Source organism: Postia placenta (genome assembly GCF_002117355.1).
Source record: "Postia placenta MAD-698-R-SB12 unplaced genomic scaffold POSPLAscaffold_3, whole genome shotgun sequence".
Classification (NCBI taxonomy): Eukaryota; Fungi; Basidiomycota; class Agaricomycetes; order Polyporales; family Adustoporiaceae; genus Rhodonia; species Rhodonia placenta.
This window is the reverse complement of record NW_020169834.1, coordinates 627355-652997: the sequence shown is the minus strand read 5'-3', so window position 1 is coordinate 652997 and position 25643 is coordinate 627355. Positions and strand designations below refer to the sequence as shown.

Here is a 25643-nt window from a genome sequence, read left to right as displayed (position 1 = left end):
GGTAGGTTAGCCAAGCGAGCACACTCGACCCCAAACGATTCCGCCGTGATCCCAGGGGCGAGTCTATATAAGAATGTCACCTCCCGTGTCCCATCAATGCGCGTGTCCTCGGTGAAGCCCATATGGACGTTCTCGATGTCTGCAGAGAAATTCAGCTCCAAGCTTGAGGCGACTTGTGGGTAATGCGTGATGAAGAGCGTCTTGCTTTTCTTTGTCTGAACCAGATACTGCAGGACAGCGCTAGCAATTGCCATCTATTCGATAATGCCCAGAAAAATTAACCAACTTTTGAGATAAGGTGTGGCCAAGATGCGTACACCGTCGAAAGTAGACGTTCCCCGGCCTAGTTCATCTAGGATGACCAGGGTCCTGGGTGTTGCTGCTTGAAGGATGTCGCTCGTCTCTTGCATTTCGACCATGAAAGTAGATCTTCCGCGGGCGAGCTCATCCGATGCTGGAGGAATCATAACAATCAACGCCTCACATTATGAAGTACGCGTGGGACACGCATACCACCCATTCTCGTCAGTACACCGTCCAAGAGGCCAATTTTCATAGTGCGCGCGGGTATGTATGAACCAATCTGCGCCATCTGTTGTCGGAGGTAAGCGCATATATGAGGATATAGTAAGAGTGACTGACGATTGCACAGAGGGCCGTCATTCGAACGACAGAGCTCTTCCCGCCCATATTCGGGCCCGTGATAATTTTGCTCCTAGGATAGCCATTGCCCATGTGTATTGAGTTTGGTACAAATGGATCTGATCGGAGCGCCTCTACCATGGGATGGCGGCCGTCGACGATCTCCAGCGTATCCTCATTCGTGAATTGAGGTTTGACGTAGCCTTCCTGCAGGGCCACGCGAGCGAGACTCAACAGACAGTCAGCCACAGCGAGTTTATTGACCGCATCACGTAGCAGCCCATAGTGCTTCTGCGAGATCTCCCGCAGGAAGGAATCGTAGGCCTTATTCGCCGAAGCCTCCAGCGCCTCCATGTATTGCGCACGTTCTTGCAGCTTTTTTCTGACTTCGGGAGGATGATATCGTCTAAAATATCTGGTACTACGGACATATCAGTGCCCGTAGCCTTGCAAGCTGATGGGTTAAGCATACCTGGATAGAAGCTGCCATGTAGCGGGTATCTCGCGATTCGCATCCTTTCGTATTTCGACTACGTACTGATTTACGGTTAGATATTGCGCTTACATGTACATTGATGACGCACTTCTTCTGTGTTCCATGTCGTGTAAGTCAAAGCTGGCTTTTTTAGGACTCTCCGGACTGGGGACAGGTCAGACACGGCACAGCCACAGTCTGTACACACTCACTGTTGTGCAATTCGTCAGCGAGCTCCGATTCCGCGACTTGAATAGCCTGCGATTGTAGTTACAACACACCGTACGCGGTCGACAATGCTATTGTCAGACTTACCATCATCAAGTTATCTAGATGGGGGTACCTGTCAGGGTCGTTCCACATCGCATCTTTCTTGCCTTCTTTCGCCATCTTGATATTGACGGCACCCATGAGCTCCTTCATTGCTTCTCTGAGTTGAGGCAACGCGTATACGATGCTGTTCAAAATCGGAGACTTGAATGATGCATCTCTCGGGTTGTTCATCGGCTGGAAGGTCGTTGCGATCTTGTCAAATGCGGGTAGCAAAATAGCAAGTTCTTGAGGTGTGCACTGTAACCGCCACCGGGTCAATGTTTTTCGTTGATGGGCGGAGAGGAGTCCCTACCTTTCCATACTGGATACGACAGAGCCCCTTGGCTAGATCGGGCAGGCGCTTCAGTAGTTCTCGGAGTTGTGTCAACTTCATGGTTTTATCCGCCAAGATCTCCTCCACAGCGTCGATTCTCTCCTGGAGCACTCTTGAATCATGATCAGTCAGAGTGCACGATGAAGGGGAACGTTGCCCACTTCAAATCCGTCAATGGCCTTCCAACCCAGCTCCTCAACATCCTAGCGCCAAACTTTGTTGTCGTGTGATCCAGGATCCACATGAGCGAGCCCTTCGTCATATAGTCTGTCTCATTCCGATAGATCTCCCTGACCGATGTGGTTCAGCAAGTTATCCTACGTGACTGAGAAGATGGCGACGGGCTTACAAGTTAGTCAGTGTATTACTGTTCAAAAGCATGTGTGTGCGTTCTGTGAATTCAGCGAAGAATTTTGTCTCGCGTAGCGAATCCTCAACATGGAAGTCGGAAAGGTATTTGACCGCATAAGCCAATGCCTGTACGACGAGTTTGGGGAAGTCTGCAATCGCAGCCATCAATTTACCTGCAGAATCCGTCGTCAGTCTAGCGCAGCTCCCTGTTGTAGAAGGTGGACATACCTGAGTTGTAGCTTTCGGACGCTATGGCTGCTTTCGTCTGGTCTGAGTAGAACCTCGTAAGGTACGAGAACGCTTCCGTATACGTGAGATCCTCCTGCGTGCGCTCTATTCGGATTTTATGATCTGCATTCATGTATTCTGCATTCGAATGCCTGCATCGTCATAAGCTCGCATGACGCCTGACTTGGCGAGTGCAACTCATACTGAGTGAAGTGATGTATCATCTTCTCGCTCGGTTTGCTTAACTTGTCCCGTGGCAGTAGCAGTTCGTATGGTTTGCTATGTACCATACGCGTCTGTGATCGTTGTCAGGTCACGTACTATCGGGAAGGTGCTATACGTGCCTCGAGTTCCGTACGCATGTGATTATCTTTTCTTCATTATGAGCATTCTCCGGCCTCTAGATACAGAGCAGAACGACTTGCCTTCGAACTCATCCCAAACAACGTCGCCAGTACTGGCCGATATAACGACCATGCCTACGAGAACTCGCTCGTCCGCGCCCATACCACCCTTGAGCTCCTCGACCAGGCACATCAAGGCCGGAGCGGAGGACGGATCGAGGTCATCGGTCGAGTTCATCTCGTCTACATAACTATTGCAAAACAGCTCTGCACCGCCCGTCATACGAGTAACGCAAAGTGCTCACGTCGCAGAAGTGTACAGGTGCGTCAGTTGACGAGAGAATAGTTCGTTCCTGGTGTCGCCGGCTTTCTTCAGGGCAGCAGTCTCGGTTTGCTCCACAATGCCCACTTTGTAACCTTGCGACAATAGCCTGTATGAATGATTAGCCATCGTCAATGCTACATAAGAGAAACAAACTACTTCTTGAGATGAACGTCGCGCCGATGCAAGGGAATCATCGCGGACACGAAGTTTCTGCTAGGAAAACAGGCAATGCCAAGTGCCTGACTGGCAATCTACGTCCGTGTAAGTAATTTGAATCTTCAGAGGAGCCTATGTTGCCTTACCTTGGCATCCTCGCCAAAGAATCTGACCTTGTATCCGACTTCAACCATGAGGATGGTGTCCGGATACTTGGTCTTCAACTCCCGTATCTGATCGCGCTGTCAATGCAGATACGCAGTGCGCCGGATCTGTATGCTTACTTGCAATTCGAGTGGAGTGTACGTCTGCCCACTGGGTCCTACCTCTGTCGCCATCTTTTGCTTGCTCGACACTTTGAGCGTGGGAGCGCTGCGTCTACCTTTCGTAGCCTTGCCTTTGGAGTTCGAAAACATCTCCATAAGCTCACTAAATTGCTGATCCGTCTCCTCGTCATCGTCGGAAACGTGTGTAGTGTCATTGACCTTGTTGTCAACATCGTCCATGTCATCTACGTCGAACTCGGTCTCATGGGGGCTAGCTCTGGATCTGAAGAGGTTTCTGTCTCCAAGAAGAATACTCCTTGCTCTATCATGACGCTTCCTCTGCTCAAGCTCACCAGCAGGATTCTGGGACGATCGTCGAGGCTGAGTGGGGTTAAAGCGCCATTGCTCTGCCACGTCTTGTGGAAGCTCCACACGGGAGGACCCAGCAACATCCTTTCTAGGAGTGGTAGGCGTTGACGAAGATAAAAAGAAGGCACTTGTGGTCCTCGCTCTCTTGCGAGAGGGACCAGCTTCATCATCCGAGTCGATCGTCAGGTCAATGGGGGTGCTTGTTCGTTTCTTCTGTGTAGGTTTTTGTGGCGTATCGGACTGCGAGAAGAAGGATGATATCATAGGCTGTTTAGATGAACTTGGGGGCATTGTCGCGGCGAGTTGAGTAGAAATCAGCGATCGAGGCTAGAGTGTTCAGTGGCTTCAAGTTTGTGCCGGTGGCGGGACCATTGGCGCGTATGGGCGCGTTCGATCACGTGCGACGCGCGACGGCTGGGCGTTCTCTGGCGCGTGACGCGTCTACCATTGCGACGACCATATCGAGTTCACGCTATGCTCAGTGTGGTATAGACCGTGATCTCAGCAAAATTTTCCCAAATTTGCACTATAGTGGTAAGTCTGGAGTACGAGTCGCGTCGCAGTCGCCGTTGACACGTGTAGTGTAGGGCAAATAATTCATCGGCATGTAAAATACGGTTATTTACTGACCCAAGTTTGGGACCCTGTTTTTTACATGGTAAAATATGTAAATTACACCTAGTCATGGGACCTTGACACACATGATTTTGCCTGGTATGTGATGTTTTCCGGTGTGTATAAAACAGTAAACAAATGGTAAAAAAAGTTAAGAAATGTAAAAAAAAGTCCTCAAGAGCACACACACAAGCACACAAGACTGAATATATGTATGTTATCAGTTCTGGATGACATTGGTGATGTCGCAAGCATCCCTAGAATGTTCAGATCATCAAGTGTTACTTCATTGGCAGTGAGAAACTCAACTCAATTCTTCCCAGATAACTGTAGTAGGATCATCAAGCCAATCCAAAAAATTGATGGCATCTGCTCAAATGTTTTGGCAACAAAACTTGTATGTTCCTCTTGTCACTCGCAAGGAGGTGCTTTTGGTATTGTAGAAGTGCACCACTGCCAAATTGGGCTCGAGTGTGGCACCGTGGGAATGTCCAAGACGCCGGTTAGTATGAATAATGAATAGCAGGAGTAAATACAGTTCATTAAAATTTATAAACGGGTTTATACAGATATCAAAGTCCGAGAAGCTGCGTGTTGGAAGCTGGTGCAAGTGTCACGAGTTGGTACGGCGTCTAGCCGTTTTTTAATTTTTTCCTCTTCGCGGGCTCGAACCCGCGACCTCTGTACTACTTGCCCGATACGGACACATCATTATCTACTGTACGATCAGATTAGATAGGACGGCAGTGCACGGCACAGCTCGGGCCCCGCTGACGCAGCCGCTCTGACTCACCGGCCCCCGGGGCCGCGTCGGCATGCTGCGCACAGACCAGCTGCGCACGGACCAACGTGCACAGCCTGCCCTAAATCTTCCCATGTATATAAACCAGCCTCTGCTGCCCTAGGGACCTCAGTTTCGACCTCTTGTCCCTAGGTCAGTAAGCTCTCCTGTACTTACTTCTTTTACTTACTAACTAATACATTCTTGTCTCTAGCCTTAGGTTTGAGCCTAGCTCACCATCGCTTCGGTAAGATAAGTCGAACGCCCCCAGCATTTGGCTTTCCCCTGTCGCTCGACCCTAAGTCGCGACATTAGGTCGAAACTCCCCAACGCTGCCGGCGTTCCAAAACAAAACACTCATCTTTCCTCTCCTATAGGTTGGGTGGTGCGCACCCCTACTATACCCTACGGTACTTAGATAGCCTACGATACATCGCCACCACTTAAGGGACGAACTCTTCGGTATCTGCACTTCAGTGGGCGATACTTGTCCTCACGGACGCGTGGCTTAGGTTCCTGCTGCATACTAGCCAAAAGCAGTACTGGGCCCCACGTGAACTGCGAACCTTAGTGTCTTCTTGGGCGCCGTAGGTGTAAGCTAGCTAGCACGGCCTTTCGTAGCACGCGCACCTCCCCTTCCTTCCCCCCATCACCGTGGCTGACGAATTCTTCGACTGCTCTCGACTTGAGCACGCCTTCGACACCCAGGAGCAGGTCGACGTCTCTCGCGACGACCCAGACCGCAACGGCAACCTAGCCCCTTTCTTCAGCTGTGATCGGCAGCCGTGTCCTAATTGAACCCCACGGTCCATCACCACCAACGAAGACGAAGGGCGCTACGTGCCAATCCGACGAGTCCAACACCCCAGCGGTCCTGCTCTCCGATACGCTGGCACCTTGAGATCTACATCTCGCCACGTCACTCCCGTCCCATCCCGACCTGCCTCGCCAGGCACCCGCATCCCCCAACCTGTCGCCGGTACAGGTCAAGCGCGAGGAGATCCCTATCTCCCTCGAGGAACTGAGGCAGTCGCACAGCCTTCAGCGACCCCTCAAGCGATCCCCCAGCCCTCCCTGGGGCCGCGGCTGGAAAGGCCTCCCAAGACCGAGCCCCGCGACACTCCGCCGCATTCTTGGGCCAGCTCGTCGTCAGCGGTCACCGCCTCGACTCCAGTCCCTGTCCTACGTGACCCCGCCTCCGGGCTTCCTCAACCGACTTCACCGCCGTCGCCGCCGCGAGGCCGCTCAAGCACTCGTTCCCCAAGAAGTCCGCCCGGCGGACAGTCACAACAGTCGCCTTCGTCCGCGGGCAGTCCTTCGTCCCCCTCGTCGCCGATAATGTCCTCTCCCGCTGCCGTCCCTGACAAGGAGACGTTGAAGCTCCTCCTCCCGCTCCGCTACGATGGCAAGACCGTCATCGAGTGCAACCGATTCCTGTCGCAACTGCGCATCTACTGGTTGATCAACACATCGTTGACCACCATCGAACTCAAGGTGCAGGTCGCGCTTAGCCTGCTCGATGGAGACGCCCGCGCCTGGGCCACTCCCTACTTCGCCCAGCTCGTGTCAGTGCAGATAGGAGTACAAGGGGCCACGACCCCATTTGCAAACGAAGCAGCCTTTGCCACCGCCTTCAGGGCCCGCTTCGGAAACCTCGACGACGAAGCAGCGGCACAAGTAGAGCTGGCGAAGCTCTGCGCGGACAAGTCGGTCCGTGAAAAACGCACTGCCGCGGAATTCTCCGCGCTGTTCAAGGGTCCGGCAGATCGCTCCGGGTATGGAGACCTGGAGCTGCGCGACAAGTACCTGAGCGGCATCCCCTCCCGCGTGTACCGGAAGATCGAGCTCGAGACCTTCACCACATGGCAAGCAGCTGAGAAGCGCGCCACCGAGGTCGAGCAGATCCTCGACATCAGCCGGGCCCGTCGGCCCGAACTAAATAACTTCTTCTCGGCCCGAGGTCGAGGACGCGGAGGGGCACGTGGTGGTGCACCCTCGTCACACGCAGCTTCGGCCAGCATCAATACGGCCGTCGGAAAAGGCAACTTCCCCGGCACATGCTTCGGCTGTGGGAGGCAAGGGTACCGACGATTCGAGTGCCCCAATTGTAAGGACAAGCCTTACACAAAACGTGCTGACGCGCGGGCTACGGTTGCCTCGGGCTCTACCCAGGCTGCGACAAGCGCCCCCGTCACGACAACACCCTCGGCAAGTATAAGTGCCGCTTCAGCGAAATCCGAGCAATCGGAGCTGGCGGACTTAATGGCACAGGTGAAGTCGATGTGCGAAGAGCTCGAGCATTATCGGGCGATGAAGGAGGAGGGTTTTTGATCCGGTCCGCGCTTCGTGCCGCACGCGTCGGGCCGCGAGTATCATCATGTAATAAGTATAACGTATTGTCAACTGCGATGGTGTACGAATTGGACCAGGGGTCCCAACATTTTCACATCCCAGTTCGACTTCAAGGGAAAAGACGGCACAAAGACATAATCGCTATGGTGGACAGCGGAGCCACCACAAAGTTTATCAACAAGCGATTCATTATCGAGAATAAGGTGCAAACACGGAAGTTAAAGGAACCAATTCCGCTGTACAATATTGACGGCACCCTGAACAAAGACGGAAGCATCTCGGAGGTAGCAGTGCTACAGATGCATATAGGAGAACACGTCGAAAAGACGGTGTTTACGGTCACGGACATCGGTCCGGAAGATGTGATCGTCGGGTTGGATTGGCTACGCGAGCACAACCCCGAAATAGATTGGGAGAAGGGCTCCCTCCAATTGTCGCGATGCCCTGAAACATGCAGTGCCAGGAGGACTGGCCGAATGGAGCAAGCAGCGACTGCGCGTGATACGGGGGACAGGCCCACGGCGCGCAGGCGTTCGCCGAAATCCAAACGGTCGGTTATAGGTGCATGCCGAAGTAAGGTACTCCCGGACTTTGAGCCCGAAGATGATCCGGTGGAAGTAGAGTGGGATGAAGCCGACTTGATTGAGGCCTGGGAGCAAGGTATTACGCTCCCTGGCGCCCCTCAGCTGTTTGTCGCAGCTGGGCATACGTACTCCCAGCTGTTCGCTGAGGAAGAAATCAAAAAGAAGGTCGTTAAGACCGCCGAGGAGTCGGTGCCCAAGCAGTACCACGAGTTCCTGAATGTCTTCTCCAAGGAAGCGTCAGAACGGCTACCCGAAAGGAAGCCTTACGATCACGCGATCGAACTCGTGCCCGGCTACTCGACCTTCCACTCTAAGGTATACCCCTTGTCGAACAACGAGCAGGAGGAGCTTGACAAGTTCCTAAAAGAGCAACTAGCGAAGGGCTACATACGGGAGTCGAAGTCACCCATTTCGTCCCCCTTCTTCTTCATCAAAAAGAAGGAAGGGACGCTTCGACCCGTACAGGACTACCGCCGATTGAACGCGATCACGGTCAAAAATCGTTACCCCTTGCCGTTGATCGCCGAGATGGTGGATAAGCTCCGCGGCGCTACACTCTTCACAAAGTTCGACGTCCGATGGGGATACAATAACGTCCGGATCAAGGCCGGCGACGAGTGGAAAGCGGCGTTTGTAACTAACCGAGGGTTGTACGAGCCCTTGGTGATGTTCTTTGGTCTCACCAACTCCCCCGCAACCTTCCAGGCAATGATGAACAAGATCTTCCATGATCTCATTGTCGGCGGCAAGATCCTTGTGTACCTGGACGACATACTCATCTTCTCCACCAACAAAGAGGAGCATGAGAAGGTCACACGCGAGGTTCTGCGCCGCCTTCAGGATAATGATTTGTTCCTGAAGCCTGAGAAGTGCGAGTGGGACGTTCCCAAGGTCGACTATGTCGGCTATGTGTTCGGTGGCGATGAGGTGGCGATGGATCCCGCAAAGCTGAAAGGAATCAATGAGTGGCCGGTGCCCCGGAACAAAAAAGATGTTCAGAAGTTCCGGGGGTTCTCCAATTTCTACCGCCGCTTTATTAAGGACTTCGCTAAGATCTCGCGACCACTCGACCGGCTCACAGGGAACGACCCATGGCATTGGGGCGAAGAGGAGCAACATGCCTTCGATGAGCTCAAGCGGCTCTTCGCGACGACTCCAGTTCTAGCGCTGTACGACCCTAATCGGGAAACGCGCATTGAAGTCGATGCCTCAGGGTACGCCACTGGCGGCGTGTTGATGCAGAAGCAGGATGATGGCAAATGGCACCCTATTGCCTTCAGATCCCATGCGATGGATCCGGCACAGCGGAACTACGAGATCTACGATAAGGAGATGCTCGCGATCATTGAGGCGCTAGACGATTGGCGCCACTATCTCGAGGGTTTGCCCAATCAGTTCGAGATCGTAACCGATCATAAGAACCTCGAATACTGGCGCACGTCCCAGCACCTCACGCGTCGCCAAGCGCGATGGTCGCTGTTCCTGGCCCGCTTTGACTTCCGCATCACACACAAGGCTGGGACGTCCAACGGAAAGGCTGATGCCCTGTCGCGTCGATCAGACCATCAGATCGGCGATGAGGACGATAACACCGATCAGGTGGTTCTCAAACCGGAGCGCTTCCGCATCGCCTCTACCAGGCGCAGTCATGCCTCGGTGACGGCCGATCAGTCGCTTCTGAAGCGCATCAGGGAATGTTCGGAGAAGGATCGGGAGGTAGCCGAGGCACTTGAAAAAGTACAGGACCTCGGGCCGCCCCGGCTGCAAAGGGGTTTTGAGGAGTGGAATGCCGAACAAGGGCTTCTGTTGTTCCGTGGGTGCGTGTACGTCCCAAAGAACGCGGAGCTCCGGCGGGATATCGTCAAGATCCACCACGACTCGCCGATCGCCGGTCATGGTGGTCGTGCCAAAACCCTGGAGCTCGTGTCGCGGAATTACTGGTGGCCTGGGATGTCCAAATTTGTCAATGAGTACGTAAGCACCTGCGATGTGTGCAACCGCACCAAGACATTCCCAGCCAAGCCCCAGGGTCCGCTGAAGCCGAACGAGATCCCCGAGCGCCCATGGCAGATCATCACGACTGATATGATCGTCGGCTTGCCGAAATCTGATGGGTTTGACTCGATCCTGGTCACCGCCGACCGCTTTACCAAGCAGGTCCACTTCTCGGCCTGTCATGAGACCCTGACGGCAGAAGGTGCGGCAGATCTGTACATCCGCGATGTGTTCAAGCATCATGGGGCCCCGGCCAAGGTCATATCAGACCGAGGTCCCCAGTTCGCTTCGAAATATCTCCATGCGGTGTACAAGGGTCTGGGAATCGAGCCGGCGCTGTCCACAGCATTCCACCCTCAGACGGACGGCCAGACTGAGCGCTGGAATCAGGAGATCGAGCAGTACCTGCGTGCTTTCACAAGCCACCGGCAGGATGATTGGGCAAAGCAGTTGCCGCTCGCGGAATTCGCACTGAACAACCGAGTTCACTCCGCGACCGGGCACTCCCCTTTCTTCCTGCATCAGGGGTACCATCCTGAGATCCAAGTGCGGATCAATCCGATGTCGGCGATGCCTGCGGCCGCTGATCGGCTCAAGATCCTGAAGGAGATTCGCGACGATACGCGCTCTGCGCTCGAGCTGTCAGCCGAGCGCATGAAGGTGTACTACGATAAGCACGTGCAGGAGGCACCGGTCTTTGCGCCGGGGGACAAGGTCTGGCTTGACGCTCGGAACCTTAAGCTGAAACAGCCGAGCAAGAAGCTCAGTCCCAAGCGCCTCGGACCATATGCCGTGCGGCGAAAGCTCGGAGACCTGGATTACGAATTAGTCCTGCCAAAGTCGGTGCCGGTGCATCCGGTGTTCCATGTCTCCTTGCTTAGCAAGTACACGCGTAGCGATATCCCGGGCCGGGAGCCGGAGGAACCGCCTGCAATCGAGGTCGAGGGCGACGAGGAGTACGAGGTTGAGCGGATCAAGGATTCGAGGATCTTCCGGCGTCAGCTGCAGTACCTCGTCAAGTGGAAGGGCTATGACGACTCGCATACGTCATGGGAACCGGCGCGCAATGTTGCCAATGCGCCGGCCCTCATAGCCGACTTCCACCGGAAGAATCCGAACGCCCCTCGCCGCCTCAACGCTGCTACATTTGGTGGTCTCAACTTTCAGCCAATGCCTTCGCCGCTGACTGAAGCACGATGCCGCTCCGGGTGGGAGATGGGCAAGGGCGCCTCGCATGAGGTCATGCGCCGTTGAGGGGGGGGTAATGTCACGAGTTGGTACGGCGTCTAGCCGTTTTTTAATTTTTTCCTCTTCGCGGGCTCGAACCCGCGACCTCTGTACTACTTGCCCGATACGGACACATCATTATCTACTGTACGATCAGATTAGATAGGACGGCAGTGCACGGCACAGCTCGGGCCCCGCTGACGCAGCCGCTCTGACTCACCGGCCCCCGGGGCCGCGTCGGCATGCTGCGCACAGACCAGCTGCGCACGGACCAACGTGCACAGCCTGCCCTAAATCTTCCCATGTATATAAACCAGCCTCTGCTGCCCTAGGGACCTCAGTTTCGACCTCTTGTCCCTAGGTCAGTAAGCTCTCCTGTACTTACTTCTTTTACTTACTAACTAATACATTCTTGTCCCTAGCCTTAGGTTTGAGCCTAGCTCACCATCGCTTCGGTAAGATAAGTCGAACGCCCCCAGCATTTGGCTTTCCCCTGTCGCTCGACCCTAAGTCGCGACAGCAAGAGGCACAAGAGATTGTCAGCCCAAGCGGTGGCTCCCCGGGTGGGTCCAACACGTGGCACACCCTTATTTACATTATTCACACCTCTCAATGGACACCCTTGTAATAAATTGTGAATTACCTGTAAAAAAGTACAGGGTAATTTACACCGATTTATTCGCCTTACACTAGACGCGTGCCGCCACAGTCGATCGAGTTATTGATCACGTGTGTATTACGACTGCGGAGTTGCTGCGTACTGCGCACAGATCACTTTCCCTCGTCAAATTCAGCCGCCTGGTCCATATCTCATCATGCAAACAGATAGCGCGCGCAGGCTTGCTTTCGCCCATGCTGCTCCCCTTCCTCGTTGCATGCTGCTCAGGAGCTGTCGTGCTAGCTTCTCAGCACCCTCTGTCGCCTCCTCCTCTGCAGTTCGATAACTCAAGCGCGCCATTCATCTTCAACTCACTCTCATCGCTGCTCGTTCAATGGCCTAACACTTACCACGGGAACGGTCACACCGTCATTCCTGGCATCCTAGAGCCGTATACCCTTCTCTATCATGCACGCAAGGACACAGCTTCCCCTCCTCCCTCCCCGGAGTGGTTTGCATTTGATCCTGAGATGAGCTACGGCATCATGGCTGGACGTCGTGGGCAGACGTTTTTGCACACATATCGGAACATACGGCCGGCTCGAATTGTTTACTTTGACGGTATGAGCGCTGCGCTAAACCAGATGGGGTGGCTGGACAGCCAGGAAATTCTCTTCAATAATGGCTCGGACCGCTCTGACGGCTACCCTTCTTTAAATGAGTATGATCGAGCGCGGAAGCTTTGTGCATGGGGTCAAGAGTTCGGCGTGGAAGGTTTTGTGCGCATGAATGCAGGATTGTAAGTGTCGTTATGACCCAATAGTTGCGCCAGCTAACTAGTGCCCGTAGCGAGCTAATGTGGTGTGACTTCCGCTCGCCTACGATACAACTTGTCAGCCATTTGAACATCACGGCACCCGGGACGCCTCCAGGCTCGTCAGATATGCCACCTGGCCCCCCACCCGGCAGTGGCCGTCCTGTTCCCCCGACTGGTCCTCCTGGCAGAGATGCTCCCACCCGCGGCCGTCGCGGCGGGATGGGTGGCTGGTCTCCGTTCGGCATGACTGGCTTCAGCGAATGGCTGCGCGCGGCCTCACAGCGCGGCACAGTCCCGCAGCCGCACATTTTGCTTGACTATGCATCACTTGTCACGTTCTACCATCCGCGCCTGCGCAGCCTCGCGCAAACCCGTGAAGGCCAGCCCATGCGCCAGCACCGCATTTGGACGAATATATCTGATGCAGACGCGCAGTCTGTGGTCGACGAGATAGAGGACGTGCTTGGGCGACCACCTTGGCGGCGCGTGGGCAGCGGGATGGACTGGGGTGCGCTTACTCGCAATGTGGTGGAGGAATGGGCGAGTCGTGTTGTCCAGCTGCACGAGTTCCTCGGGAACGCGTCGGCCGAGCTCGACAGCGGAGCTAGTGTCAACACGACCGCCACACTTCAATTCGTGCGCCGCCTGACGTACTCGCCGCTGAATCCGTTCATGGACACCGGCGCGTCGTCGAACTCGACCGCGTGGGATTGGTTTGGCAGCCTTAGTGTGTCGTCGGAAGACATGTTTGCGGAACAGTTCCCGCCACATCGTTCCCCGCCACCGCCGCCGCATCCGGTGGCCGGCGCGAATGCGAGCGCTTTGCGCCGCTGTATGTATTCTGCGACGGGATTCTTGAACGACCCGCGGATTCACAAGACGCCACAGGAGCTGCTTCTGCAGGCGAGCGTCGAGACCGTGCTGCAGCGCCTGTGCTCCGATTATGGCGCGATTTTCATCGAGAGCATGGATGCGGACGAACATTCACCGCGCGCCGACGTGCGCGCGATGGTGGGCCGCTGGGAGACACGCGTCGCTTCACTCATGGAGTGGCTTGACTGGACGGAATGGCTGAGATGCGATGAGGTGTGCCCCCGGAATGTACGTGTGATGCCCACTAATCGAAGGAGTGGCATTAACTCTTGAATACTTGTTAGACTGTCTGCGCGATGCCCATGTGGCCTCTAGCTAATTTCGGACGGCGCCGTCGGGTGCCAGGCGAGCCTGAGCCCGAACCTGAGCCCGAGAAGCCGGAGGATTGGAAACCACGCTGCATGTCGCTGGTTCCTGAGGTTCCCTCCGAGCCAGGAGGCCCGCGGATCACGGAGATCATGGATGCAAGGTCAAGGGAAGGCGCACGGTAAATATACGTCTGTTCTTCTGTTCACGTTCACTTTTTCTCTACTTGCTAGTTTGGGGGAATCCGAAGTTGACCACTCGGGTAGAGTGGACGCGTCTGTACGAATATTTAATGGTGATTCTACTGGGTTTCAGTCAGCCCGTTTCTTTGGCTCAGGAATCAGGCCAATGCGCGTATATTTCAGCAGTTCAACGATACATGCGCTTTGAACGTCAGTAAGTACTGCATATGGGTGTGGCCGCACTTTGCAAGGCTCCCCTAGAACATATAACCCTAATTGTTAGTGTCGTCGGTGCGCCTTTTGCTTGCTGTTGGTGATCATCAGCTACGCCGCGCTGCAGTTCTGAGACTTCACCAACAGCATGCGACGTCGCCAACAACCGCGCCTGGAGGCAAAGGTGCCGACGATGATACAGCCCCTCGTCCTGGGATTCCGAATGTCACCCCGCTAATTGTTCAACAATTGAGTGCAGGCGCTTATGATAGCAGGGTGGCAGCAGGTATGAGCTAGGGATGTACTTTGTGACCAAGATGCGGTGGCTTTGTCAGCCTGTTTCTTGCAGCTTACAAGCACATTTTGCTGCTTAATTCCGGCCTCGGAAGAAGTGTTGGCTTCTACATTCCACAGCAGACGACCGTGACATCAACATTACCTGATGGCAAGTGCCTCTTTGACTTTGTACATGCCCTATTGTACCCCATCGAGCCAAAATCCTGATAGCTTACTCATCGTTGAACCATCGCGAGCGTCTGCTCGTTGTGTGTGTCATGTCAGGCGTTCATTTCGGTTACTGTAACGGGGCGGGGGAGACTACCGAATACAAAGCTGGGGTGCGCACGAAAAGCCGTCACGGCTTATAACGCCCTTCCCATTGGATAATTTCACACCATGTCCCACAGCAAGCAGTTCACCCTCTATACACACAAGAGTGGTCCCAATGGCTGGTGAGTGTGTTGATACATCAGGCTGGTGCATATCCGTAGGGCGAAGCTCACTCTTTGATGCAGGAAGGTTGCCTTCGTTTTGAAAGAGCTCGGTCTGACATACGAGAGCATATATCTCGACTTCCAAAATAACGAACACAAGGCCCCCGAGTTCACCAAATATAACCCGAATGGACGTATTCCCGCCTTGATCGATCATCACAACAATGACTTTGTCGTCTGGTCCGTTCGATTTAGTGTCACTCCCAACGATCGGCAATAACATCCGACGTGCAATGCAGGGAGTCGAATGCCATTGTTCTTTACCTCACCGAGAAGTACGACACGGCGCACCGCATTTCTGCATCTACATTCGAGGACAAGACACTCGAACTCCAGTGGCTATTCTTCCAGGCCTCTGGTCAAGGGTAAGGACGTTCCGCCGCCGCCACCTTTGAACGATATGCTCAACGCGGGGTAGACCGTACTTTGGGCAGGCAAGATGGTTCGCTGACCTCCATCCAGAGAGGGTTCCCAGCGCAATTGAGCGGTACCAAAAGGAGACTCGCCGTGTACTCGGTGTCTTGGATGGCGTTCTCTCCAAGCAGGAGTGGCTAGTTGGTGACAAGTATACTATTGCTGACATAACCTTCATTCCGTAAGTTCACGTTGCTGCCCTCGCACATGTCTGCTCTGTTTATCTCGTCTGACATGTGCGAAGGTGGAACAATTCGGCGTTCAACACAATCCTGGCCGACGTGGAAGGTGTCAATATTGAGAAGGACTTCCCGTTTGTCTATGCGTAAGTGATAGGGATATTATTTCGTCGTGCCTGCAATAGCAGCTCACTTCGTGCATATGCTTTAGCTGGCACCAGAAGCTGATGGCGAAGGATGTGGTGAAGAGTGCATGGGCAGAGAGAGCGGCCTTGATTGCACAGTAAAGCCAGCTGCGCTCGCATCAGCTAGGATTTGAGACGTTGATTGTAATCGGTGAGTGTAACGTAGAACGAGCGAAGATGCTCCGACTTTGCAGTGTCGCGAACAGCTGTGAACGAATGATGATTTTTGTTACAACCGAATTGAGTCGAGTCGCTATCCTCTCTGGAGTCTTTCTTCCATTCAATTACTGAACTATGTCAGCTGCTACGGCAAGCGGATTCTGTGACAAGTTAAGAAAATGGGTCACGGCCGCTGATGTGCTTCCAGATGCGGCCTACTTGCAAGGCCGCACCTACAGGCCAGAGCAGACCTTGTACGATGCTATCACGCCTCTCTCACCGGCGTTCGTGACCAGCTAGGGGTAGTCATTCAACTATTCACCGCAGCAGAGCGCAGCGTCGCAGACCCTACAGCTGAGTCCATGTTATTACTAATTAGACCTATGAAACCCGTAAGCATAGTTCCCGCGGGAATGAAAAGGCCCTGGAGACAATGGCCAGGGGTTAGGTGGTAAATAAAGCAGCCATTATACGTATATACGATCAAGGTACATTGTGATACACTCAGGCTCGCATGACGGCTCCGCCACAGGTCCAATGCTTAGAATCGAATATCGTGGCAAAAGTCGTTCCCTTGTGATTTTATGCAGCCATTGACATCAGTATCAATCGGAGGCACTCGAGGAAGGCAGCAAGAGGAAGCGTTGCACATGTATATGTATGGCAGACGAAGAACGACCGGCAAAGGACACATGCACGACAGCTCCTCATATCAGCGACGATCGGCTTCAAGTCTCACTGCATTATCGACACTACAGTGTTATACATATGATCTCCAGATATTCGGAAACGTTACAACGACGACATACGTTCATATTTTCCCGCTGCCTTTCCGCGTCTCAAACCACTGCTGGACGTCCGTCGTCGACCGCTGCCACGGCGTTAGATCCCGCATTGAAGCCGGTACATGCATCGCTCACCTTTATCCACGCAGACCTCGACGCGATGCTGTCCAAGCTCTGTTTGAGTGCCATGTCGTACCTCGACGTGTCCTTCTCCTGAAATAGCCGTGATCAGCCCTGTCAGACTCCGGACAATAGAAACAAATGGCCGACCTTGAAGAATGCCACAACATCGTCGTAGTCCTTGTCTGTCGTGAGCACCTCGAACGTGTACTGCACACCAACAGTCAGACGACCCGCTTGAGCGGCCATTAGCAACCTGCCACCTACCTTAACCAGAATTTGCATGCTGAAGTTCCCCTCCAACCGTTTCTCCAGCTATCAGCCACACACCAGTCAGCCCCCATTCAGACTCACGCACGTCCTCGAAAACGGGCATACCGCAGCAAAATTATCCTTGAACGCCTTCACCAAGAACCGCCTCGTCTTGGAATTCTGCGACAGTCCGATAAAGAAGTAAAACATGTTCTGCGCCCGCGCCTCGGTCAGCATGAAGTCGAACGTCTCCTGCGCCAGATCCAGCGAAAAGCCTAGTCCGATTATCGCATCTGTGCCCGCCGACGGGTTTTTCGGCTTCTTCGCAATCTCTTTCACCGCCTCCCACTCAGCCCGTCCGCCTTCGCGAACTGACTATACACGGTAGCTTAGCTTGCATCCCAAAATGCCTACAAATCCAAATAGCTCACGGTGATGTAGATAGCGCTCTGCAAATCCGCCGGGATCTTCGAGTCATCACCAGTCTTCATGTAATGCGCGAAGCGCCCAGTGAGCTCCTTGACAACGCTGTGGCACCATAAGGGAGATCAGGTAAGTATTATCATTCGACGAGTTGGGCCATCTACCTCGGCTCCCCCGCAGTCGCAGCGGCGCTGATAGCTAGCGTGCGCAATTCGCGAGTGGCCGAGGGCTCGTCGTCGGTGTACTCGTATCCCAACCGCCTCACGATGGGGCCGAACAGCTCCTGTGGACATGTATGAGCACAGGCCAAGGCGAGCTACAGCTAACAGCAGACCCGAATGAACTGCGACAGCGAGGCGGTGATGTCTGGGTATTCGTACCAAACAGAGCGCAGGAGCCCAAGGTTACTCCGGATGCTGTTCCACACGAGGTCTGACGGATACGTATAATTAGAAGGAAATTGTCACAGACATCGCGAGACACGTCGCTCACGTTCTTGCTCGTCACGCAGGATGTCCACCAACGCTAGCGCGCTGCTGACCTCCGAGTACCCCGCTTTCGAAAGCGCCATTGCGTCGTACACCAGGCCCATGCGATCCTCGACTGAAAACGGAGACGGTGTCTTTGCAGCCTCCTTCGCGATCTTCAGCAGGCGCTCCGGAGTATACAGCACACGATCTGCGCGGCGGTGTTATCGGGGTATATCTTAGCGTCAACATCGGCATACGCACAGAAGCTGACGGTGCCAGCATTGAGTTTGAATGGCCTCGTGACATCGAGGGGAATCGTCTTCTCGCGCTCGTCGAGCACAATCTCCGATTGCAGCACGGTCTCGCCGTTTGCCTTGGTCGTGAGCAAGGCGAGGGGAATTGTCCTAGCCGCACAGTGGTCAGGATAAATAGGTCATGGAGTAGAAACCCAATCACCATAGCGTCTCGTTGTCTTCAGGCTTGGCCGGTCCCGTCTCCAGGAAGCGGTCCTGACGGATATGGATCCCGTCTTTCGTCTCCGTAACTTTGACCACGGGATAGCCCACCTATGAACGGGAGTGCGCTCGGGAGCTGGACATTTTGTGCGCTGTCAAGAACTTACCGCCTTGACCCAATTATCCATCATCTTGGGGATGTTGATGCCTGGCAACAGAGTGCATGCAGGGCCATCGATATCGACCTAGAGGAACCGCGTACGTACCGGTAGCGGCCCCGATACCCTCCCAGAGGTCCTTCGTCACACTGTTGGCAAACAGGTGCTTCTTGAGATAGGTCGAGACTCCCTTCAGGAAGCGCTCCTCGCCGACATAGTTCGACAACATGCGGAGGACTATCCGAAGGTTTATTAGTAGAAACCCTCTATGTGTTGGTGCAGACTTGCCCGATGCCGCTTTATTGTACGATAGAGCATCGAAGATCTGCAGGATTTGAGCTGCTTGCCCCACGCATCATCACGGCGGCTTTACCTGATTAACCATCTCCGCGTCCGGGCACTCGACCTCGATCGGGTGCGAGGAGAGCTTGGCGTCCAGATCCATAGCGTACGACAAGAATCCGGAGATGAACGCCGAATCAAGCTTCCACTCGGGGAAAATCCTATGAGATATGTCAAGGAAATCGCTTTGCCGTGGGTGGAACGTTGCTCACTTGTCTGTGGTGCGAGTCAGTCAGCGCCCTCATCAAGAAAATCCACTGCAACGCACCAAGAATGATCACTTCTCCCATCTAGCGCTATATGTTAGATTGCGGTAATTATACGTACACCCCAAATATGCTTACGAGGGTTGCAAAGCCTGTCCCAGCCAGACGTCAGCATCAAAACGGCATGTCGCCTTAACAAGGACTCGCCTTCGTTGAGATACAGGTTATCCCACCAAGCCATGGTTGTGATGTCGCCGAACCTGCGATTGCCTCTTAGCAACATCCTACAGTACCAACTCAACAGACTCGGGTACAGACCACATGTGTGCAACTTCGTGAGATTGCGAGCTCGCGACGGTTTTTTTCGCTGCTAGGTTGGTTGATTTCGGATCGAGCAGGAAGGCAGCCGTGCGTCCGGTGATCAGACCCTGCAATGACGCACGCACAGTTAGCTGAACCTCACCGCCACCTCGATTTGGAGACATACCCAGTTCTCCATTGCGCCTGAGATGCGAAAGCACTAGATGTTAAGCCACGACCAGATATAGAGGGATTGAAAAGCTGACCGGCGTCATAATCGTGTGCGACCAGGGTGTCGAGCTTGGGGAGTGGGTACTCGATGTCGAAGACCTTCTCATATAGCGGCAGCACCTTGCGCTTGATGTCCAGCGCAAATTGCGCCTGGTGGATGATATCGTGCGTCGCTATCGTCCGGAGGTCTATATAGCTGCCGTTCTCGGAAAGTAGAAAGTCATACCGTAGATACGCAGTGGACGCGTCTTGCCGCTCAGAGGGCTCACATACGAGCTCTCTAGATGTGCGAATTTCCCGTTCGCCCAGGCGACCAGGTACGTCGACATCTGGCTGAAGATCAGCCTTGCCGCACCGTCGAAAGCCAAGGAACACGCACAGGAGGACTCGTCTCGAAGCGAGTGGTCTTCCACTTGTCGGAGCCAGAGGTCCCGTCGACAGCCAATTTCGACAGCCTCTCGGCCAGCCAGGAGACCACGCCATCCGTCTTGTCCGTAGACCCGGGCTCATACGCAGACTCGGAGGCAACGGACATGTTGCTCAGGTTGACGGTGTCGGCACGCGAGATGAGCGTGATCGCGAAGGTTGCCTTGAGTAGGGGCTCGTCCCAGCACGGGAACGCACGCCTTGCGGCGGTGGGCTTGCCAGACTGTTAGCTTGGGCGTAGCACTTAGACGACTAACAAAGGCACCTCGAACTGAGTTAGAGCGTATGCATCTGACTTGTCCTCCCCGCCAGCAGACTTGTAGTATGCCATCATGGCGTCAGTCAGTTCGCCCTCGAAGGCGATCTGCAGCTGCGCCTTCGACCCCGCGACGAGGGGTACGTCGAAGTGTAGGGTGGAACGCTCCATGGTCTTGTCGAACTCGGTCGACGACGGTGTGAGTGGTGACGATAGAAATGCATCCGAATAAAGGTGAACTTTGTCCAGCTTGAGCTCATTGACATTGAAAACGATCCTCGAAGTCTTCTTGAGGACATCCAGACTGGATCGGGTTGGGACAGAGTCAGTTATGTATGATCATTCGGCAGCCGCAGGTTTGCGCACTGGATTTTGACGACACCGTCAAACTTGGATTGTTTTAGGTCTGTACGGACGACGAGGTCATAGTGGGTGGGCTTGACGTCCGTCGGCAGACGATAGTCGACTTGAGCATCGGAAGACATGACCGGCCCAGTAGGAGAACCGTGTCGCAAAGCGGTAGAGCAATTGCGCGTCGAAGTGGAACGCGGTATATAAGAGCGAAGGACTGATGTTCGATTATAAACCCTTGACAACAGCGGAGCCGTTGAGCGATTCCTGGCCAGACGGCGTGAGGTGGGCTCACAATAGGCAGTGATACCGGATCTAGCTGTGACCTCGAGGGCATGTGGCTGGCCACGGAGGGTGCATGTGGATAGAGCTGTTCGCAGACATGTCGCGATGTTGCATGCAACGGGAGAGTATATCATACAGCCTGTCCACCCTCCGCCGTGAAACCCGTGGGTGTTTCAGACGAGACGTGTCGAACACCGATGTCGACGACGTCGATGTAATACCGCAGTTGGTATGCGTAGGGCCGCTCAATAAAGTGTATTTGCAGAGACGTAGCTCATCGGCTAGAACTTCGAGATCCCGATATCACTTCAAATTCCCAGCCAATCAAGATCCTAACCGACGACCTAAGGCTACGTTTCTGCAACGACGAGGGCTGCTCAATCCTTGTGATCCCACAGCTTCCACCGATGCGCCGACTCGGCCTTGGTGCGCGACTTGTTCAGCTCGTATTCCATTAGCAAACACATGTATAGAAAGATACACTGTCCAGGGTCGAATTGCACTTGATTGCAAGCTCATCGCTAGCCTGAGTGTCTATCACTGCCCACGCCTATCTGCCAGAATTCATGTCGATCCTGACAGTGACAAATCGGGTAGAAACCGCTACTAGCCTGTGCATTCACACAGATTCACACGTAGGCTTACAGCCTGCAACCAGCGGTATGTACTGCAAGACTGCGTGCGCAAGTCTTATGCTGGACTGAGAGCGGAGAATCGGTGATTCTCAACAGGTAGTTCACCTCGTACACCCCAAACCCGTGCGATAAAGTTGACGCAGATACACTGGTGATTTGTAGGGACGAGTCAACGAGCAGACTTTCTGCCTTACTACTCGCAAGACTTTGTACCATTGTAGGGGAGCGCTCCGGCGTCTTACTGCACATACTCGCCTCCAGCTCCGGAAGAAATACGTAAATCAAGCTCATCGTGTTCCGGCTCGAGCCGTCAATCCTTTTCGCCTTCTGGACTTCTTTTACATCCCATGGGGATGTATACCCGTTGAATGCCGTTGCGCATGACTTAATCGACCGTCCTTTGATCACTCCTCGTGAGTTCCTCAACCACCATTCGACCTACCCCATTCCTGTATTCTTATGGCGTACAATCAACGGCTTCCAGATGTGAGGACACACTACCGTCGCTGTGCATTGGTGTCTTGTCCACACTCGCGGGCATATCTGCCGATGTTAATCCCGCTCTCCAGCCTGTGGCGGAGATTGGCTAAACTTCTGTAGTAAGCGGTCCGCTAAGGGGCATCCGGTGCGGCATGTATGCGGCAGCCTGTTTTACGCTCTCTCTCGGACTTCTCGACTACTACCGGTCGGCGCGGTTCAACGTCCTGTTGAGGTCCCTACATCAGTACTATGCGGCCAGCAATGAAGATCAGCAGAATCTGATGGTTGGACCCATTGCCACTCGGGGTATGCGAGTGCCCGGATCCTCGCTTGCAGTCTCACTCCCTCGGGAGGAGTTGCAGTGGTCGGCGTGCGTGAGACCCAATCCTGACATGTGAACTTTGACGTCTCCTGACCTCAAGTATGCATGGATGCGCAGCGCAGAACCAGACAAAGCGCAGCTATGACGATCTTCGCGCGAATTTATATAACGGGACGTTTGCGACTACATCGACGGGTTATCTTCTTGTTTTCGCCTATCCGCGACGCTCTGGCAAGATGGTTTTTGTCACTACCACCAACGTGCTCTTGTCGATGAGTGGGGCAATAGCGGCTATTGTCCTGTGGAAGGTGATCTCGATACTCAGAGCACCGTACACATCGGCTTTACGCAATCTGCCTGGTCCTCCGAGTCCTAGCTGGCCATTGGGTCACCTGAAGATGATGTTCTCCGCCGAAGATAGCGCAGCTCTATACGAAAGCTGGGTGGAGAGACACGGTACCACATTCAAATACAACGGCTGGGCTGGAGTGAGACATTACAAGTTTGAGAAAGCGGCGTTATAACTTACTCCTTTCAAAGACTTATCGGTTGTTTACCGCGGACACGCGAGCGGTGAATTACATCCAAAGCCATTCGAATGATTATTGGAAGCCAGAGATTAGTAGGTTCAGTCTGATCCAAATCTTAGGCCACGGGCTCTTGTCGGTTGAAGGTCAGCAGCTTCAGTACTGTGGTTACTGCCAGCGATATTCACAGCTATATCAAGGAGATCGGCACAGACAGCAGGTATGGAACAATGTACTTGATTGCTAAGATATCTTGATCTTATACCTCATCATCCGTGCGTTTATAAGAGGAGGGTCATGGTATGTTTTGAGCTGATCCACCTCCTCGGCAACGTTACATTTAACGGTCAGAATCCAGCTTTTGGTCCAGCTCAAATCAGAGGATTGACAGAGATATTTGTGGAAAAGGCGCATAAGGTATAAATCTCCGAGCTGCTCTAATGATCGGTCTTAAGCGGACCATCTTATAGCTATGCGAATTTTGGAGGAACGAACTTTCAAAGAACGGGGAGCCCGGTCGCATTGAAGTTCTGAATGGACTGAGCAAGATGACTTTGGATGTTATTGGACTCGCCGGTATGCGCTTATTGTTCACGCTGTCCTTAATGCCCTCGCCCATTGACGTAACATTCAGGCTTCAACTACGACTTTAACTCCCTGAACGTCGATGGCAAGCCCAATGAGCTGAATGAGGCATTCAATGTACTCTTTCGCTCGCTGGATGGGTTCGCTATACTGCCTGTATTGCAGGCGGTGTTCCCCCCTTTGCGGCTGCTTGTAGGTATTCACCCCGTATAAAGGACGTTATCCCTGACTACCATTTGCTTCTAGCCTGACAGGCGTTCGAGGCGGATAGCCAGCGCAGTAAAGGTGATGAGGCGCATTGGTATGGAACTCATCTCCAACAAGAAGGCAGAGATTGTGGCTGCAGCAATTAGTGATCAGAAGGAAAAGAACAAGCTGCAGAGTCGCGACCTCCTTACATTGCTGCTCAAAAGTAATCTGTCAAGAGATAACCCAGAGAGTCAAAGACTGTCCGATAAAGACGTATTGGCTCGTGAGTAGTTTTCTCCTTCGATCTTTTATGCGCGTACTAACAGACCTGCAAGAGGTACCAACGTTCCTTATCGCGGGTCATGAAACAACGAGCAATGCAGTCGCTTGGTGCCTATATGCTCTGACACAAAACTCTGAGATACAGCAGAAGTTGCGCGACGAACTCTGGAGCGTTCCAACTGAGGACCCCACAATGGATGAACTGAATGAGCTTCCTTACCTCGAGGCAGTTGTCCGAGAGACAATGCGCGTACATGCACCCGTGCCCGCGACAGAAAGGGTTGCAATCAAGGACGACGTGATTCTGCTTAACACGCCATACATTGATATCCGCGGCCAGGTTCAGGACTCTGTCAGGTGCACTAGCGTCCATTTCATCTATGGTTTCATGCTCAGGCTGACATGTGCGTCGCCGAAAAGGGTCAGGAAGGGAGATCACATCTTCATTCCTATCATTGCAATGAATAAATCCAAGGCACTCTGGGGAGAAGATGCATTCGAGTTCAAGTACGCGTATTCCTAGTATCAATGCGGATTAACACTGATGCAGTCTTTATACACAGACCTGAACGTTGGGAGTCTATCCCCGACGCAGTGCAAACCATCCCCGGAGTGTGGGCCAATATGATGAGTTTCCTGGGTGGCGCACACTCTTGCATTGGGTTCCGCTTCTCTGTTGTCGAGTCAGTGTCACGGCACCCTGCTGTCGTGAACTCAATTAACGCCTCCTTATGCAGGATGAAGGCCCTGGTCTTTGCACTCGTCCGCAGCTTCGAGTTCGAGTTGGCGGTTCCAGCGGGTCAACTGACGGCGAAGACCATCGGTGTTCAACGTCCTGCTGTGCGCGGCGAACAGAACCAAGGGTGTCAGCTGCCTCTTTTGATCAAAGTATACAAACGCAATTGAACCTGTAACCCAATAGCCATCTCATGATCCTCACTTTCCCTTTGTACATTTTGTACGTGCACGAGCGGCACAGCTTATGGACAGACTGCTACTTCTGAGCTGAGATCACTGGGAGATCTAGGAAGTCATGGTGTCCAGCTGGCCTCACCTACAGTATGCATGTCCTCTCGATTACGCCAATCGGAACAGTCACTGCTATTTCCATCAAGTCGTGCCATCAAGTCGTGAACAGTCGGAGCACATTCACACCTCTACGGTCTTGCGGAGGTATTATGTGATATGCCTACCGTCTTCTCCAGCGCACATCATTATAGAAGCTGTCTTCTGCTTTCGCTGAAATGCTGGATTGGGAGTGACGTTCACCAACACACGATTATCCTTACTCTCAGGGAGGCCGTGCTATTCATTGGGAGACGATGATGTATTGAGGGACACTCTAGGAAGAGAGGATGTGGTAGCTTGTCCGTGGACACCTATATTGAGAAGTCCAAGAAATCAATTGAAAGATGCAGAGAATAAAGACACGACTCGGCGTAGAACACAACAAACAGGTGCACGCCAATAGATAGCTGAGAGATTATCGTGGGAAATGGTGGACAACA

General features: G+C 53.6%; 5 protein-coding genes across 5 annotated transcripts; 3 read left to right on the top strand and 2 right to left on the bottom strand.

Moving 5' to 3' along the window:
• Nucleotides 1-6: 6 nt before the first annotated feature.
• On the bottom strand, nt 7-4093 carry POSPLADRAFT_1134007 (hypothetical protein; the record flags this gene model as incomplete). Its single annotated transcript, XM_024484423.1, has 19 exons — nt 7-63; nt 129-227; nt 318-454; nt 514-592; nt 643-1048; nt 1115-1179; nt 1227-1282; nt 1330-1375; nt 1433-1687; nt 1743-1875; nt 1925-2053; nt 2113-2287; nt 2343-2465; nt 2527-2638; nt 2751-2937; nt 2992-3094; nt 3235-3262; nt 3314-3400; nt 3452-4093. 19 exons carry the CDS (start codon nt 4091-4093, stop codon nt 7-9), a joined length of 2919 nt encoding a protein of 972 aa, XP_024341548.1.
• Nucleotides 4094-12208: 8115 nt separating this feature from the next.
• Nucleotides 12209-14135, top strand: POSPLADRAFT_1053564 (hypothetical protein; the record flags this gene model as incomplete). The annotated part of the gene is made up of 3 exons (XM_024480421.1): nt 12209-12753; nt 12804-13872; nt 13929-14135. The coding sequence occupies 3 exons, from the start codon at nt 12209-12211 to the stop codon at nt 14133-14135; spliced, it is 1821 nt and encodes a 606-aa protein (XP_024341547.1).
• An 885-nt stretch (nt 14136-15020) lies between these two features.
• On the top strand, nt 15021-15998 carry POSPLADRAFT_1053563 (hypothetical protein; the record flags this gene model as incomplete). Its single annotated transcript, XM_024480420.1, has 6 exons — nt 15021-15076; nt 15140-15298; nt 15358-15483; nt 15537-15713; nt 15777-15857; nt 15923-15998. 6 exons carry the CDS (start codon nt 15021-15023, stop codon nt 15996-15998), a joined length of 675 nt encoding a protein of 224 aa, XP_024341546.1.
• An 868-nt stretch (nt 15999-16866) lies between these two features.
• POSPLADRAFT_1044208 (hypothetical protein) lies at nt 16867-20964 on the bottom strand (the record flags this gene model as incomplete). Its single annotated transcript, XM_024478490.1, has 23 exons — nt 16867-16926; nt 16976-17053; nt 17111-17170; nt 17228-17275; nt 17339-17587; nt 17644-17740; nt 17800-17918; nt 17970-18067; nt 18128-18313; nt 18367-18509; nt 18562-18671; nt 18728-18768; nt 18827-18955; nt 19007-19043; nt 19092-19221; nt 19470-19526; nt 19585-19694; nt 19754-19770; nt 19833-19970; nt 20024-20126; nt 20177-20437; nt 20489-20783; nt 20846-20964. The coding sequence occupies 23 exons, from the start codon at nt 20962-20964 to the stop codon at nt 16867-16869; spliced, it is 2685 nt and encodes an 894-aa protein (XP_024341545.1).
• A 1824-nt stretch (nt 20965-22788) lies between these two features.
• Nucleotides 22789-25041, top strand: POSPLADRAFT_1134270 (hypothetical protein; the record flags this gene model as incomplete). The annotated part of the gene is made up of 12 exons (XM_024484457.1): nt 22789-23040; nt 23093-23225; nt 23280-23299; nt 23368-23379; nt 23431-23496; nt 23550-23655; nt 23714-23856; nt 23911-24136; nt 24189-24492; nt 24556-24642; nt 24699-24818; nt 24873-25041. The coding sequence occupies 12 exons, from the start codon at nt 22789-22791 to the stop codon at nt 25039-25041; spliced, it is 1638 nt and encodes a 545-aa protein (XP_024341544.1).
• Nucleotides 25042-25643: the final 602 nt, after the last annotated feature.